General features: G+C 39.6%; 1 protein-coding gene across 1 annotated transcript in view; it reads left to right on the forward strand.

The window, feature by feature from the left end:
* The window catches only part of AQR (aquarius intron-binding spliceosomal factor), a 103,326-nt gene that overhangs the window by 57,413 nt on the left and 30,001 nt on the right, over nucleotides 1–15,912 (forward strand). The window contains exons 22-26 of the mRNA XM_019551765.1: nucleotides 1,491–1,560; nucleotides 4,467–4,577; nucleotides 12,715–12,824; nucleotides 14,789–14,924; nucleotides 15,536–15,745. Coding sequence (XP_019407310.1) covers nucleotides 1,491–1,560; nucleotides 4,467–4,577; nucleotides 12,715–12,824; nucleotides 14,789–14,924; nucleotides 15,536–15,745 — 637 coding nt within the window. The remainder of the gene's footprint in view (nucleotides 1–1,490; nucleotides 1,561–4,466; nucleotides 4,578–12,714; nucleotides 12,825–14,788; nucleotides 14,925–15,535; nucleotides 15,746–15,912) is intronic.

Genomic DNA, 15,912 nt, shown 5'->3' on the forward strand with positions numbered 1-15,912 from the left:
CTGTTCCTAGCCACAACTCCTACAGGGACATGCATACAAGGTTTCTTGCATCTAGGTAGAAGAGAAAACAGATCTAGGCTTAGGTAAAGGCTTAGGAAGAAACATCACTTCTAAGGCTACTGACAGATCTTTAATTTAAAAGTGTGGTGGGATCAAGTCCACAATCCCAAAAACCATGCCTGCTGCCATGCCACAAATAAATGGCAGGATGTGTGATTTTGAGATTGGGGATCAGATCCCAATCACATTGTGCTTGGTGGTGCAGGGAGATCATGTCTTATTGGGCTCCCCTTGCATGGTGAGTTGAAAGCTGGGTTTCTGACAATCACCTCATTTTCAGCTATCTCTGGGACCACACCAGGACTCAGACAGGCCCCCTGTGTGGTCCCTGGAGCTGGATAATGGTCAGGTAATCCTCAGCAGGATCAGGGCCACACCAGGGCTCTGATGATCAATTGATTGTTGGCTGGGACCACACCAGGGATAATTGAAGACCCTGGTGTGTTCCTAACCCTGCTGCACATTCAGTTTAAGGCCCAATGAAAACCAGCTGCAGAAATATTACACATTTTTTGTGTAATATTTTTGTGGCTGGTTTCCCTTTTGCTGTGCCATTAATTCCCTGAACAGGTGGCTTGGTTACTTCTAAAAATGGATTAACAGACTAATTATGTCTTAAGTGTGATGTCTGCCAGGGACCTAACAGACAGCAGGCCCGAGGAAAGAGATGCCATAAGGAGACAGAAGCCACCTGGGAGAAAACTCTAATTTGGAGAGAGTTGGGTCATCTTGAAGATAAGAGTTGAGGTGAAATGCCGAGGCATTTTTCCTTGGTTAATAAAGCTAGCCCCAGGCAAAGGCACTGGAACCGAGCAGTTCTAGAACATGATTTCACCTGCAGCTTGGTATATTATTCCTCCAGTTTAAAAGCACAAACAATTGTCGCTAACTAATTGGATGTTTCCCACTTCTAAAAATTGTAATCTGGGGTGGGGATTTGTAATAATTAATTTATGTTGTTTCTTGCCTTCAAACATTAATTTGCTGAAATAAACAACTCTAGTACTCTAGTACAGCAGTTTACCTTACCTAAATGGTTTATCAATTGTACTTCCTGATATGCTTGGAGTACCTAATGATTAAAGACCTGATGTAGTAAAGTGCTTGGTATACACTTAAAATTAAGTGTGGGAGTAGTCTCATTGACTTTAAAATTAAACATGAGTAAGTCCTTTTGAACTACAACTACATCTGTTTTGACTGGGCTTATACAACTGGGAGTATGTAAAAACATTTTAAGTCATAAGTTTGAACGTGTCGTCTTTACATAGTTCGAAGATTGAGTCAATTGGCATAAATAATCAGAGGACAGATATTCTTGGAGGAATATATAGCATTTTCATTTAAATGTAACTTATTACCTTTTGTAATATGAGTTATTTTGCATTATTATTCTGTGTCTTTATGGTGTATATTTTGTTTCGCTACAGAAATACTATTCCGTTTACCCACACTCAGATTGAGGCTATACGTGCAGGAATGCAACCTGGGCTGACTATGGTAGGGATTATAATAATAATTTAAGAAGTTTACTGTATATTTTTGTTTAATGCTCTGCTTAATTTTAGGGCGGATTCTGTGAAGTATTGGTAACAGCTTTTTTTCTGACTTTAGTGTTTGCCCTTGTTTTAGGCCCAAGGTGATTTCAGTTTTGTCTGTTTGTGGATTTGTTTTTTTGTTTCTGTTTTTTGTTTAAAACTCCTTAAAGCTAAAGAAGATGCAAATCAAAGCCAACACTATTTATTTGCTTCAGTGTAAGCTGTTGAACAGTATTTTACAAGGCTTACAAATACATTTCTGCCTCTTCAAATACGTGTCCTCATTAAGTATGGTCTATCCTATAAAATAATTACTCAGTAGAATATTTTTTGGTACTCATAATGGTTTTACAAGGAGGAAGGACTCTGGGTATCAGTACTTGCGTCCTGGCTTTTGAAATTAGGCCTTTTACCACAGTGTTTTCTTTGTAGTCCTTTCACTTTCCTTTTTATGTATCACTTTCCACTCAGTCTTTAGCAGATGAATGACTTTTGGCTTTTCCCTTCCTTTATGTAAGCTTTGTTAGGACTGTCTGCAGTAGTTCTTCAGCCGGATAGATGAACTGGAATCAAAGAAGCTGCTCATAAATAAAGGTTGTAGGATTTGTTAACCAGCTTTTGGGAGTTTGTTTGTTTTGCAGTAAAATTTATCAGGACCTTCTGAATGATGGACTTTATCTTCAATAACCAAGCATTTCTCTTGAAATGAAAGGGCACGTTTTCCATGTCAGGCAGGTTTTGGGCCACAGTAAAAATGTACCAGTGATGAAAGTGATTAAAAATTACTTGGTTAATAATGTCTTTTTTGGAACAAGCCCACTGATGTGAACTGCTGCTGGGTTTTAAATAATTACAGTGTTTGGCTAAGAATACCAACACTTATGTATAGGAGTCTCCTTTCATACCAGTATTCCTAACTTGTCAACAGGAAAGACGATTGGGAATTAAAATCTTTATTCCTATTTTGTAATATATAATCAACGCATGAAATACTAGGGAGGGGAATGCTAGGTGATGTAGGTCTTTGTTTTAATCTTGTGTTTTCAATAAAGTACTATGTGTTGTTAATTAATATCATTTGATCTTTGAATCAATAAGAATAACTTCCCAATATAAATGCAATGTATTTTGAAGCACCATCTGCATTTCTCTTGGAGGGCTTCTAGCGATAAATTACTAGTGCTTAAGCTTAGTTCCAAGAGTCTATTAGTGGAGAAATAGTAAGTATATGAAAAGTCAGGCTTTGGTATTATTTTTCTAATAACTTATTTTCAGTAGAAAATACTTTTTCTTTCATTTTGGAGAGCAGTCTGCTTTAATTTAAAAAGTCATTTTTAAATGTCATATTCTTTTTAAAGGCAGTTCTCTTTCAGTTTTGTTTTGACTCAGTCCATGAGGCATTTTTAATAATTGTTTGGGCTATCTGTTCCCAGCTCGGACCTATGTTTTCATTCCAGATATTATAAGATAAGATGCTGAAGCGAGGAAGGGTAGTTCACACTAAAAGATTTTCTACATTCCTCCCAATTCCAGTCGTTCCAGTAAAATATATCACCCACCTTGCCTTGCATTTTTCCTGGATCATTGTGGCTATAACATCACCTCAATTCTGCCATAAATTAACATGAGCTTTAGTGTAGTGCATTATGTACGTGCCACGGAGAAGATCCTACTGTCTTTGCATGAGAGGTCCAATCTATCAGTAGGACTACTTGCTTCATTCACAACAAGCATGACTTGGCTACTAATTTTACATTTCTGTCATACCTTGATCTGCTCAATTTTGGGCTGCTTATGTTCAAAAGATGTAACTACGCATTTGGCTACAATACTTAGAATTTGTTGAAATGCCTCATGAATACGAGGTCGCATTTCATACATTAAATTGAGAGGGCATTAGTTTTTGTATGTATGGGAAAATGTTATTCCATTGGCTCCTCAATACAAATAAGTGTTCAGTCTCTACGCTGGATGGAATTTAGTCAGAAACTTGATCTAGAATATCCCTGAAATCATCTATCTCCAATACTATCCATCTATCTCCAAATACTATCTTGAAAGATAGTATTTCTCAACTGCATTGAGTTCAGATAAATAAAGTAAATTAAGGTATTGAGGATGGTTGTAAGTATAAGAATCTGAGTAGATGGATCACTGAATTACTTTTAAATATATGTCCTTCAAGAATGGTGATGTTTGTGTATACTGCAGCTGTATTACATACATGGATAATTGAAGGACATTATTATAGACTCATAAAATGTGCATGAATAAAAAGCACAAATTCAGAGTACTGCATTTATAATAATCAATATGCAGTTTGGTGTGACATGCTTCTATGATTCAGAGCTCTTAATTTGAGGAATAAAAACTTTTGGTTAGTCACTGCAGTCTCATCAATCTCAGCTATATTATCACTAGAACTAGTGATACAGTTCTCAGGGTCCTAGTGCAAGTTTTTAAAAGGGCAAGGCCCCATTGAACTAGTTCTTAATGTATGGGTCTGTCCTCTTCATCCTTTTTCAACTTCTGTCAAAGAGTGTTGCCTTTGGATTTCAAAATGGAGAATTAGGGAATGATGAGGTGTGGTCCTATTGCAAAGGACAGTATGAGGCTAAGTCCTTCTTTACTATGGGCATGTATATAACAACTGATCCATTTTACAGTTGGCAGGTAAGAAATACCTTTTGCATTGTTAACTGACAGTGCTTGTAATTTAGCTTCCAACGTTGATGCGTTGCCTTCAAAAGAAAGATGTTTCTTGGCAAACTGGTTTTTTTTCTGCCCAATGCAAAACTCTTTAATTTTCCCAGCTGGTTAGTGGAGTGAATTGTGACGTTCTTTACACATTCTGTTTTCATTTTATAGGTAGTGGGTCCACCTGGTACAGGCAAAACTGATGTGGCTGTGCAGATCATATCCAATCTCTATCATAATTTCCCAGAACAGAGGACCCTTATAGTTACACATTCCAACCAGGTAACTAAACAGATTTTCTATTTTACCTTTCTGTACCTATTTTTGTTTCAGAGTTTAATGTAAATAACTTCAGTGTTACAGTCAGGTACATTAGATGGGTCTGAGTAGTTTATGTCGAGTTTGAGTCAGGCTTTGGAATTGAGAAGAAATGAATTTGAGATGAAAACTAAAATTGGACATTAATTCCAAAGTATCTTTATCAGTTAGGTTTTCTTTACAGGGCATTTAATGGTAAGATATAGAAATATACCATTATTTGCTTGTATCCAAGCATGAATCCCACTGCAAGTGCATATGCACACCAAAGAAACAAACTTTTTCTTTACTGACAACATCTCTTTGGCTCTATGAATGTGATTGCTGCCTCCTTGGGTATGTCCAGATGAGTGTGCACATGCATTTCCCCAGGGATAAATAGCAGTGGTACATAGCTGGGTACGCGCACTCTGTTGCACGGCAAGCACCTGGGCTGGCCCCAGCAGCCTTACCTGGGGCCCTGGCGACCTCCTGGGGCTCCAGTGGCAGCAATCTGGCATGTGGAACCTGGCCGGCAGCTGGAGTGTGCCTCTAGCTGGCCAGGCTTCAGTTTTGGGCAGTGCATGCTGCTGCCACATGTGCAGCCTTGTTTTTTTTCTGTCATTGATGTTTTTGACACAGGGATCTCTCTGGTGTCAAAAAAACCTTCTGCACTGCTAATTAACAGCACAGCAAATGCCTGCATGTGTGGTTTCTGGTGCTGCAAATGGGTTTGCAATGCTGCAAACCTCATGTGTGCGCGTGTCTGGACACACCCCTTATGTTTACTTTTGTTAGTGAGAATCTGGCAGGTAGTTCCTAGATCTGCCCAAAGACTTTCAAAATCTAAAAAAACAAACAAACAAACAAAAATTTGGAACCTGCTTTTGTGATGTTTGAACTACTGTACTCATTCAAGTAACTGTTGGACTGAACTACCTTGGTCAGGCCTTCCTTCCATAATGTTACTATGGTGGAATGTTCAGGATGTGCTGGTTTCAGACAATGAGCTAATAAGGACAGTTAAGTTGGGATCTATTCTTTCTTGAAGAATTTCATATTCTGAGTATGTTTGGAATGTTTACTCTTTTCTGTAAGGATTTGGCAAATGATAAAGTATGAAGCTTCACCTCCTGAAATGTTGCATGAGCTCTTGTACCTAGAGGAAGCTAAAAGGGCTGTGCGAAGCTTTAGTTGCTGATTCAATTCGGCAGAGATTTGGCCTGATTTAGCAGCTGAATCTCTGAATCCGAATCCAATCAGGAAACCCATTAAAAGGTCTGAATCGTATCCAAAACCTCAGAATCAATTCAGAAAAGTTTTGGAGAGATTCGGGTTGGCTGGGAAGAGGTAGTCGCAGCCAGGTGGCTGCAGGTTCTCCCATTCCTCTTCCACCTGTGCCTGCCTCTGCCTCTCCCAGGGCGGGGGAAGCCCCCATGGCTGCCCTGCTCAGCCCCATCCCCTGCCTGGCCCAGCCACCTGGCACTTTAAAAAGCCCCGCACTCACCGGCTGTAGCAGCAGTGATAGGGGTCTCTGAGGGCTCATGGCAGAGCCCCCCCCCATGCAGTGGGGGGCAGCGGGGATCATCTCCTCCCCACCTGTGCAGCAGCTGCCCCATGGCAGGGGATGGGGCTAAGCAGGGCAGCCATGGGGGCTTCTCCCTCGGCTCCCCCCACCTGGGGAGAGGCAGGCACAGCCAGAGGAGCCATGGGAGAACCTGCAGCCGCCCTGCTGTGCCTGCCTGTCCCTGGCCAATCCGAATCTCCAAATTGGCACCAGATCTGTGTTTCTGATTCAGTCGTATTCTGGTATTACATTGACCTGTGCCCCCGTATCTAATTTAAGTTACCATTAGTCCATTGGTGTCCATGATAATTGTCCAATACTCAGAAGAGTGAAATTCTTCTTACATTGTGCCAATGATGAATTCTTCCTCTTTCTAGTTGCATAGATCATACACCTGCTGTTTCTTGTGTGGTGTATCCTGCTCCTTTTTGCAAACTCTTGCAAAATGATCCAATCTTTACCAAGTGTTTACCAGTGCAGGCAGGACATTGTATGGATTTGTGGTAACCCCCACAGCATTTGCAGCTGACCATTGTTTCTTCAAGCAACTCTCTTTGGCCTCCACTTGCCTAGTTTGTAGCGAGGTCCTCCTTTCTGTATTGTTTGTATGTTACTTTACATTTTTGCAGTCTTGTAATCCTGTCTAGTTCAGCTTGTTCTGTTTTTTCGTCCCGTGTCTACAGCCTGGCATTTTTTATCTCAGCCACTTGGCACATTCTAACTTCCTTTTCCAACTTAAATTCAGGCTCCCTAGTAGTCTTTTTCCTGAGTTATCCCTTATACCTAATACTATTTGGTCTCTGGTCATGGGCTCTTTTAATTCTACAAAGCTGCATACCTGGCTTAGCAGTCTGAGGTCTTTGCCAGAGTCCTTCATTGTCTCACATTCTTTCTGCTGTCTCATGTGGAAATTATACTGTTCAAAGATTTCATTTTGTTTAGGTATACCATATTCCTCAAACCATTTATTAATGTGTCATAGTTTTTCTGTTCTGCTTCTGACAGTTGTAGGCTATTATAAAGAGGCAGAGCTTCTGAGCATGCTATATTAAAGTGTGTGTGTGTCTGTGTGTGTGTGTGTGTGTATTTTGAGTGAATTTCCTTCCCTGTAGCTCCACTGGCCATAATATATATGGTGAAGCTCTGCTTAAATTTTTTTCCAGTTTTCTTCTGCATTGCTATACATCTTTAATTACTCTGGGAATCTCTATTTTTCTGTCTTTCTTTGCACCCTACTTCTGGTACCATACATGGCTTGATCAAAAAGTTCTAAGATTTGATGTTCGGGGTATTGTTCATCAGGAATTTGTACCGGGTGGTCAAACAATCAATCAGGCCTTTTATAGAGAGGTTTTGATTCGATTGAGGAATAAAGTTAGAAGAAACCTCTGCGATCTGTGTGAAAAAGGTCAATGGTTTCTGCACCATGACAACGCTCCTTCACACACTGCTGTCTCCATTCAAGAATTTTTGGCTGAAAAAAAACGTTCCTGTGATCCCATACCCTCCATATTCACCTGACCTTGCCCCATGTGATTTTTTTTCTGTTCTCAAAAATCAAAATGAAGCTGAAAGGAAGGGGATTTGATGACATTCCAACCATCCATAAGAATGTTAAAGTGGAACTCAAAAAACTCACAGTTGAAGACTTCCAGCATTGCTTCTGAAAGTGGCAGGAAGGTTGGGACAAGTGCATGTCATCTGGGGGAGATTACTTTGAAGGGGACAGCTCATAAAAATGTTGTTTGTACACTATTTTTAAAAATAAAGGCTAAGTTTTAGAACTTTTTGATCACCCCTCATATGTAATTCTCAAAAGACCAAGGAATTAATTTTTACAGAGGCCTCTTAGCCTGTTGATCTGCTGTGCACTCCCCTTTTCCCAGGCTAATGTAACAAATTATACCTAACACTCTTAAGGGTATCCACGAAGTAGAGTTTCCATCCATGGAGGTTTTCAAGATCCTGGTACACAAAGCCTTGGCTGGGATCATAGAGTTAGAGGTGGTCCTGCTTTGAGCAGGGGATTGGACTACATGACCTACTGAGGTCCCTTCCAACCCTATTTTTCTATGATTTTCTTTTCTGTGAATGGGACAGTGATTTGAATCACAAAATTGAATCACTGTCCTCCAAATCGACCAAATCTGAAATGAAGATTTCCCTATTTGCACGGGCCTAGAAGTTTACTTGTCCATTAGGAATATCTTTTAGAATATTTTTGCGCTGTTAGCATTCTGTCAACCTGGCAGACTGTTTAAGATCATAAAAGGCAAAGCTGATACTGAAGAAATACCTTTTGCTGACATTGGTGTTTCATGTCATCACTAAGATCACAGTTTTAGTTTCAAAGCAAACACAGTCAAATATCAAAGCACAAAGACCCCTGAGGAGCCCCACTTGATACCCTCCCCCCCAACTAGACATTGAGCTATTGATAACTATGCATTGAGTGTGATGTTTCAGTCAGTTAGGTATCCATTTTTCAGTACTTTAATCTAGTTGGTATTTCCTTAGTGTATTAATGAGAATGTCCAGTGTCAAAAGCCTTGGTGAAGTAAAAGTATATATCATACCTACTTCTCTCCCCCATCCAAATAACCTGTTACTTTGTCATAGAAGAAAATCAGGTTGCCCAGGCCTGATTTGTTTTGGGTGAATCCATGCCAGGTGTTCTTAAAATCATCCCTTTGTCCTGTAGGTGCTTCAGAATGTGTTTTGTGATCTTCCCAGGTATCTAGGTCAAGTTGATTAGTCCATAATTCCTAGCTAGGATCCTTCTCTGTCTTAAAGATGGGGACTCTGTCATTTTCCAATCATTTGTGACCTCCATGAGTTCTCAAAGAATATAGCTGATGGCTCCTAAATTACCTCATCCAATTGCTGGGGTACAGCCTGTCTAGTGCTGCCAACTTTAAAGCATCTAGTGTCTTTTTAAAATAAATCCTAACTCATTCTACTGCTCTGAGCTGTTTGTCTCCTTTCCTGTCTTTGCTGCCTATGAACTCACCACCTGGTAGTTGCCCTTATAAAGGGAAAAATAATAATTTAAAAAAAAGGCATTAAGTAGTTCAGCTTTCTCTACAACATTAATAACCAAATTGCTTTTTACATTTGGTAAGGGACCTGTGGTTTCTTTGGTTTTCCTCTTACCTTTGATATACTTGTAGAATCCCTTATTATTGCCTTCTATATCCCTTGCCTCACCAGCTGCATCACAAACTGTGCCATGGCCTTTCTGATTTTCCCCCTGTATGCCTGTGCAATACTCTTATTCTCTTCCATAGTACTATGACCAGGTTTCCAATTTTTATAGGATTCTTTTTTTGAGTTTCAGCTCAATTGACAAGATTGCTGTGTCTAGGCAGGCAGGCCTTACATTGCACTTCCCATTCTTTTGTTACATTGGGATACCTTTCTCCTGCACCCATTAAAGGGCCTCCTTAAAATATAACCAACTCTCCTGGACTCCTTTTTCCCCACAGTCTTGCCTCCTAGGGCATCCTGTCCACCAGTTTCCTGAGTTTTGTTAAAGTAAGATTTCCTGAAGTTCAGTGTTTTTATTCTGCTGTTCCCCTTCCTTCCTTCCCTTAGGATCTTGAACACTATCATTTTATGGTTGCTGTCACCCAAGTTACCTTTCTTGTTCACATTCTCAACCAAGTCTTCCCTGTTTGAGCTGCAAGTCAAGTTGAGCTTCCTTCTCCTCTAGTTGGTGTTTCTACCATCTAGATCAAAAAGTTATCCCCAACACTCTCCAAGCATTTGCTGAACTTCTGTACTGCTGTGTTTCCCTCCTAGCAGATGTCCCAGTAATTAAGGCTTCCAAGCTCTGCATGGCATTGAGATAGGGAGATGGAATAGACTGGTTCCCTTGACTTAGCTGGAACTGGCCGCAGTAGTGAATATAAAGCATCTTTCTTTTGTATTGATCAGGGATTTTCTATGCCAGGATATTCACTAGGATCAATATGTACCACACTATGATACTGTGGTCTTTATCATAGTAATGAGAGAGGCTTATTCATCATTTCCACTGCTAGGGGAGGTGTATTCATCCTTGCAATGTGTTTTTGCATCTTTTAGCAGAAAGCAGGCCCCTTTTTGAGGTATGTGCATGATTTCTTCAAAAGACTTAATACCCCAATCACTGGTGGACTTTCAAGACCAATTAGACCAGTCAGTAGCCTGCAAGTCATCTGTACACATATGGGATGTTACCAGAGTTGTTCTGAGAGTACTTTGAGTTTTTTCCACAGACCTTGACAAGCTAGTCCTTACCCACAAGGGAAGTCCCATCCCATTCCTACTCCTGTTTCTCTGGTGATTTCCCTGACTAGAACATTGACATCATCAGATTATGAAGAAGAGCAGGAGTGCAACATCATTCATTAGGTCTTGCAGAATTACCTGTCATATCGTCTGGTCTACGCTAGAAAATTTCTGCTATTATAGTACCATCATTTAGAGTTATGAATTGATTTTTGCTAACAAAAATTCTATGAAGTAGCATGCATTGATGTGCAGTCATAAAGTCATAAACATGCTGTTTCTATTTTATCTTCTTTTTCAGGGCCCTAATATATTTGTCAGCAGAAACTCCTTCTTTGTCTACCCTAGGAGGATTTCTTAGCATAAGTACAAGAGTAGACCTTTTCTAGTAGACTAGATCTTGTTGTGTGCAGCCAAACCTTTAGTAACTTCTTTTGTGTGCCACCTCACCTCTCTAATCTTTTCTGGTAAGGTTCCTACTGAGCACAACAGAACAAAAGTCACTTCCTCCTTTTCTTCTAAAACAAATGTGAACAGTAATGCTGTGGACCTGTGGAGCCAGGCTACAGTGGTACAAGGGCTGTAGAGAAAGAGACTGGACTAATGGTTGCAAGTGTTTGTGGGTGTTTCCATTTTATTTCTCATTCAAATGTAAGTAAGGTAAATGGTGAAAACCTATTAAACAGCACTATTCCACCAGTGTTTATAACACAGTTTAAGAGATACTACTACGCAGTTGTTGCTATGCATTTATTTAGTACTTGTATTAGCACAGGAACCACAGCTACTGCACAGTAGCATTGGCAAACGTCATTTAGATGGCACTACTGCTGCACAGTAGCCTAATAATGCTACACAGTACCATATTAGCACTGCTTATACTGTGACGCACTACTTCATGGTATTTTCCAGCTACTGTGCAGTCTGGGTCTCATGTAGATGTCCCAAAAGTGAAGTATATCCTATGCAGTTGAAACTAAGGCAGTCATTTTAAAATCTTTTCAAAGCCATGGCACCTCTCCAGCATTTCTTTTAAATGTGGTGGTGACATCCCCAGTTAAGAAGCACTGTTGGTGTTCTCTCAACATATGTCATTGTTTCTCAGTTGAGTGTTACTACCTCCAGATAAAACTGCCCTGCACATGCTGCCCACAGCAGTCTGGGTAGGTCTGCAACATGTGATTTTGCTATTTCTGCATTAATGTTACCTGATCAGCCTCAAGCAGGCAGAAGTTGCTTTGTGCTGTACAGCCAGTCCTGGCCCAGATCCTCCCTATGCCCCTCCCAGAAACAGAGGCCCATGGGTGAAATTTCCTCGTGCTTTCTTGTCTCTGGGAGTGCCCTAATGCAGGGTTTGTCAGCCAGGTTTAAGTGAACCCATGTGTGGGTACTTTGAAAGGTCCCAGGGGCACACGGGGTTGGGCAGAGATGGCATGCTGCCTCACAGGAGCAGGGCCAGGGTGAGACTAGAGCAGGGCCGCACAGATGCTGCACTGCCGCTGCTTGCCGCACTCCTGCTCCACATCTGGCTGCTTACCACCCTGTCCCTCCCCGCTCTGCATCCGGCCACTTGCCACCCCCGCCCCCACAGGTACACTTATAAAAATGGGAGTTGCTGGGGGTACACTTATTTAAAAAGGTTGAAAACCCCTACCCTAATGCAGTTTTACCTGGCTGCTATTGTGGCAACAGCAGCACATGTTGCAGCACCCCTGAGTTGGGGGGGGGGGGGGGTGGATCATGATACCCCAGGGTGCTATGGGTGGACAAAATTTAATTACCCAGTTGGAACTTTTAGCTAAAACACCTTCTAGGAAATAGACAAAGCTTTTGTAGATTACTGGATATTACCCATATATGGTAAATATTGAGCAGACAAAATCTTTATGCAAGTCAGTGCTGTCATATCAAATAAGTGCTAAGAAGTGCATTCCATGAAATAATTCAGTAAACAAATGGCTAGTGTCTTCTTAAATCACAAGCTAGAAATGTGGGTGAATGGCTAGTGTCTTCTTAAATCACAAGCTAGAAATGCGGGTGAATTGCTTTACAAGCTGTAGATACGTGTTAGTGAAAAGACGAGCGGTATCAATGGACTACTTCTCCCCCATCCTTGAGGTTAAGAGCTCTAATTTAAGTATTGTCTTCATGCTGCTTTAGTTTCAGCTCTTACCAAAATAGGTATTAATTTCCAGCTTGCTTACTGGTAAATCTCCAGTTTTCCCTGCAAGAGCCTCTGAACTTCTAAAAACTACCCTTTCCCCTGTTCTTGTCAATCTTTAGGCCTTGAACCAGCTGTTTGAGAAAATCATGGCTCTAGACATTGATGAGCGCCACCTCCTGCGTCTGGGTCATGGAGAGGAGGAATTGGAGACAGAGAAAGATTTCAGCAGGTGAGTTGATGGCCAAGAGGGATGTGCTAACAATAAGCTAATTTGTGTAAATATTAGAGTTGCAATGTTTGTTTAAATCCCTCCTGCTTTCATTGTAAATAAGTAAGTAGAAATTTGTCTGGACTTGTTAGTTTTATGGGAAGGGAAGCTTAAGTCCTAACATTATCAGTCCAGCTATAATATAGTCCTAAGTTCAGGGCATTTGTTTTCAGTACCAAACAAATTATACCAAGTTCTGTAGTTAGGCAGGAAACTCCTCTATTTTCCAAAAAAATCAAAACAGTTACTTATTCAACTGTTTTCCTTTCGATGTTTGAAATTAAATATATTCTAGATACCAGCATGTGCGTACACAAAGGTATTATCAAGTCTGTCTACTGAAATGCAAATTTAATACAAAAATTCTCTCAATTTTCAATCTTTACTCAATTTAATTTTGACTTAAAATGTGCTGAATATTGCATATTATAGAACAGCTGACATTGCAAGATACAAATCCCTCCACTTGTAATTTCTTCATGAAATTACTTTTAAAAGTTTAAGTCATTGCTTTGTATTATTTAAAATATTTTTAAAGCTCATTTAAATGAAGTCCCCAGCCTGTTATGGTAAATGATGTATTTTGAAGAATATGTCCGTAATTAATGACATGTATATAAAAATGTCAGATATTCCAGTTGATTTTTTTACAGCTGTGATGCTTGAGTTTAATTTAGGAGAAAAGCTTACTTTTCCTGTAGCCATTACCAAGTAGCTCGGTTTCTACAGTAAAAGAGAGCTATTTTTTTATGTTTTACTTCATTTTAATATGTTTTTTCTTGAGATGAAAATTTGCATAGTGATTTCCTAGGATAATTCTATGTTTGTTATAAGGAAAGCATATTTTATAAAAGCAAGGTTCATTAAGAATTAAGAACCTGACCTTTTCATAGATTCAGAGTTGGTCTTTTATAAGTCCATTGAAAATAACATTAAGTCCAGTGACATTAAGCATATAATACCTGCATAAAATCTAGTGGAGAAAGAGTTGGAATAGTTTTATATACAGTTATTTTCCCTGGTTTCCTGTGTCACTTTATGCTTTTGCATCTCCCACAGATTGAGGGAAGTGAGCTTAAGTAAAGAAGACCTAAACTTAGGCATGAACATACCAGTAGGGCTACACATGTTACTGGTTACCAATAGAAGGCACTCAGCCAGTAGGCACAATGCCCTATTCAGTGGCCACCAGTGAATGAGAATAAAGGTGACTGTAAGCATGCTTGGTCAGTATTATGAAAAGGGAGCCAAAGAATATTTTGCATATTGCAAAAGGAAGCACAGTTAATAACTCAAAACTTGTAAACTGCACCTTCAGTTGCTGGCTTTGTGATCTTGAACACCTTTCTCTTTTTTTTTCCCTCAATATAAAAGTGGGATAATACTTCCATACATCACAGGAAGATTGATGATAAGATTATTAGGCTGTGAAGCACTTGTACTGTAATGATGGGAACCATGGGCACATCTAGATTGGGGTGGCCAGTGAGTGGCGCACATACTGCAAGTGGCACAGGCAGCATGTTTGTGTGGTATGCAGCAGACTGGTGAGGAGATAGGAGAAAGAGCAGAAAACAGGACAGCAGATGGGGCAGGGAGCAAAAAAGCAAAGCAGCAGATGGGGCAAGGAACACAGTTTAGGGAGCAGAACAGCAGATTGGGCAGGGCACACAGTGGCATACAGAGAAGGCATGATGCTAATTTGTGATGTGCCTGCCAAAAAGGTTGTCCCCCACTGATCTACATGGCAGTAGTTGGCAGATAATGGAGTATTCTTCTTTTTCAATGGTCATTTAATAAAGTTTAATATTTGTTTTACAGAGTAATTTTATGACATCCACATATTGGTGTTGAACAATTCCTTAATGTTTTTCGTGGTTGAAGAAAAAATACATATCCTTATCACCAATACTTTTGTTCCACAGGTATGGAAGAGTTAATTATGTCTTGGCTCGAAGATTAGAGCTTCTACGTGAGGTTGGACGTTTACAAGAGAGTCTGGGGGTCCCAGGAGATGTTTCTTATACCTGTGAAACAGCTGGACACTTCTTCTTATACCAAGTAAGAGATGAAATATTTGTGGAAAGATTAAGCTCTGACCTCAGTGTGGAAATTGGGGTTAATTTCTCAGAACTGAGCCTTTAAAAGAAAAGGAAAAAAAATTGTTCGGTGGCTCACAATGCAAATAGCAACTGACGCTATAATTATAAACATTACTTGTTTATGTTGCTGTTGTATTTAACTCTGCCCGATGACTCACATATTGAAAGGCGAACATTCTTGCTTTTTATGACTACTTGGCAAAGTTTTTTAAGTAGATTTTTGTCTTCATATATGAAAATCCCAGCAAGTACTTTTACTGTTGAGATTTTTGGGCGACTGTAGTTGAGGATGCATAAAATAACTGGAAAGTCACTGTTTCACATATTTTATGTCTGATTTCATTGTAGAATCCAACATAGTAGAACACTTACCTAGTTCTGTAATAATATGCTTCTTCTCCGAGTGTTTGAAAAGTAGCAAACAATAAATTGTTTTTGTGCAAAAAGTATGCTAAAAGCAATATATTGAAAGGGTTTTGTTTTGTTTTTTAAAAAGAACCTTTACAATGCCTGACAATACATACATAATGTCATAATGATACTTTTTTTTTTTTTTTTTTTTTACTGTAGGTAATGTCTCGTTGGGAGGAGTATATTAGCAAAGTTAAAGTTAAGGGTGGTAAGCTTCCAGATGTTGCAGAGGTCTCCAGTTTTTTCCCTTTTCATCAGTATTTTGCAAATGCCCCTCAACCGATTTTTAAAGGGAAATCTTACGATGAAGACATGGAAATTGCTGAAGGGTGTTTTAGGCATATTAAGAAAATATTCACTCAGCTTGAGGTAAGATTTAAAAGATCACTGGAATTTATTGGAATTTTCTGAGCTATTTTGATTACCATATTTACTTGAATAGTAGATGATCCTGATTGTAAGATGGCCACCCAATAATTAGATTCTATATATTGCAAATGTATAAATTTATGGTTTTCCAGGTATAGAATCTAATT

This window comes from Crocodylus porosus, unplaced genomic scaffold (genome assembly GCF_001723895.1).
Source record: "Crocodylus porosus isolate Cpor-Errol unplaced genomic scaffold, CroPor_comp1, whole genome shotgun sequence".
Taxonomy (NCBI): Eukaryota; Metazoa; Chordata; order Crocodylia; family Crocodylidae; genus Crocodylus; species Crocodylus porosus.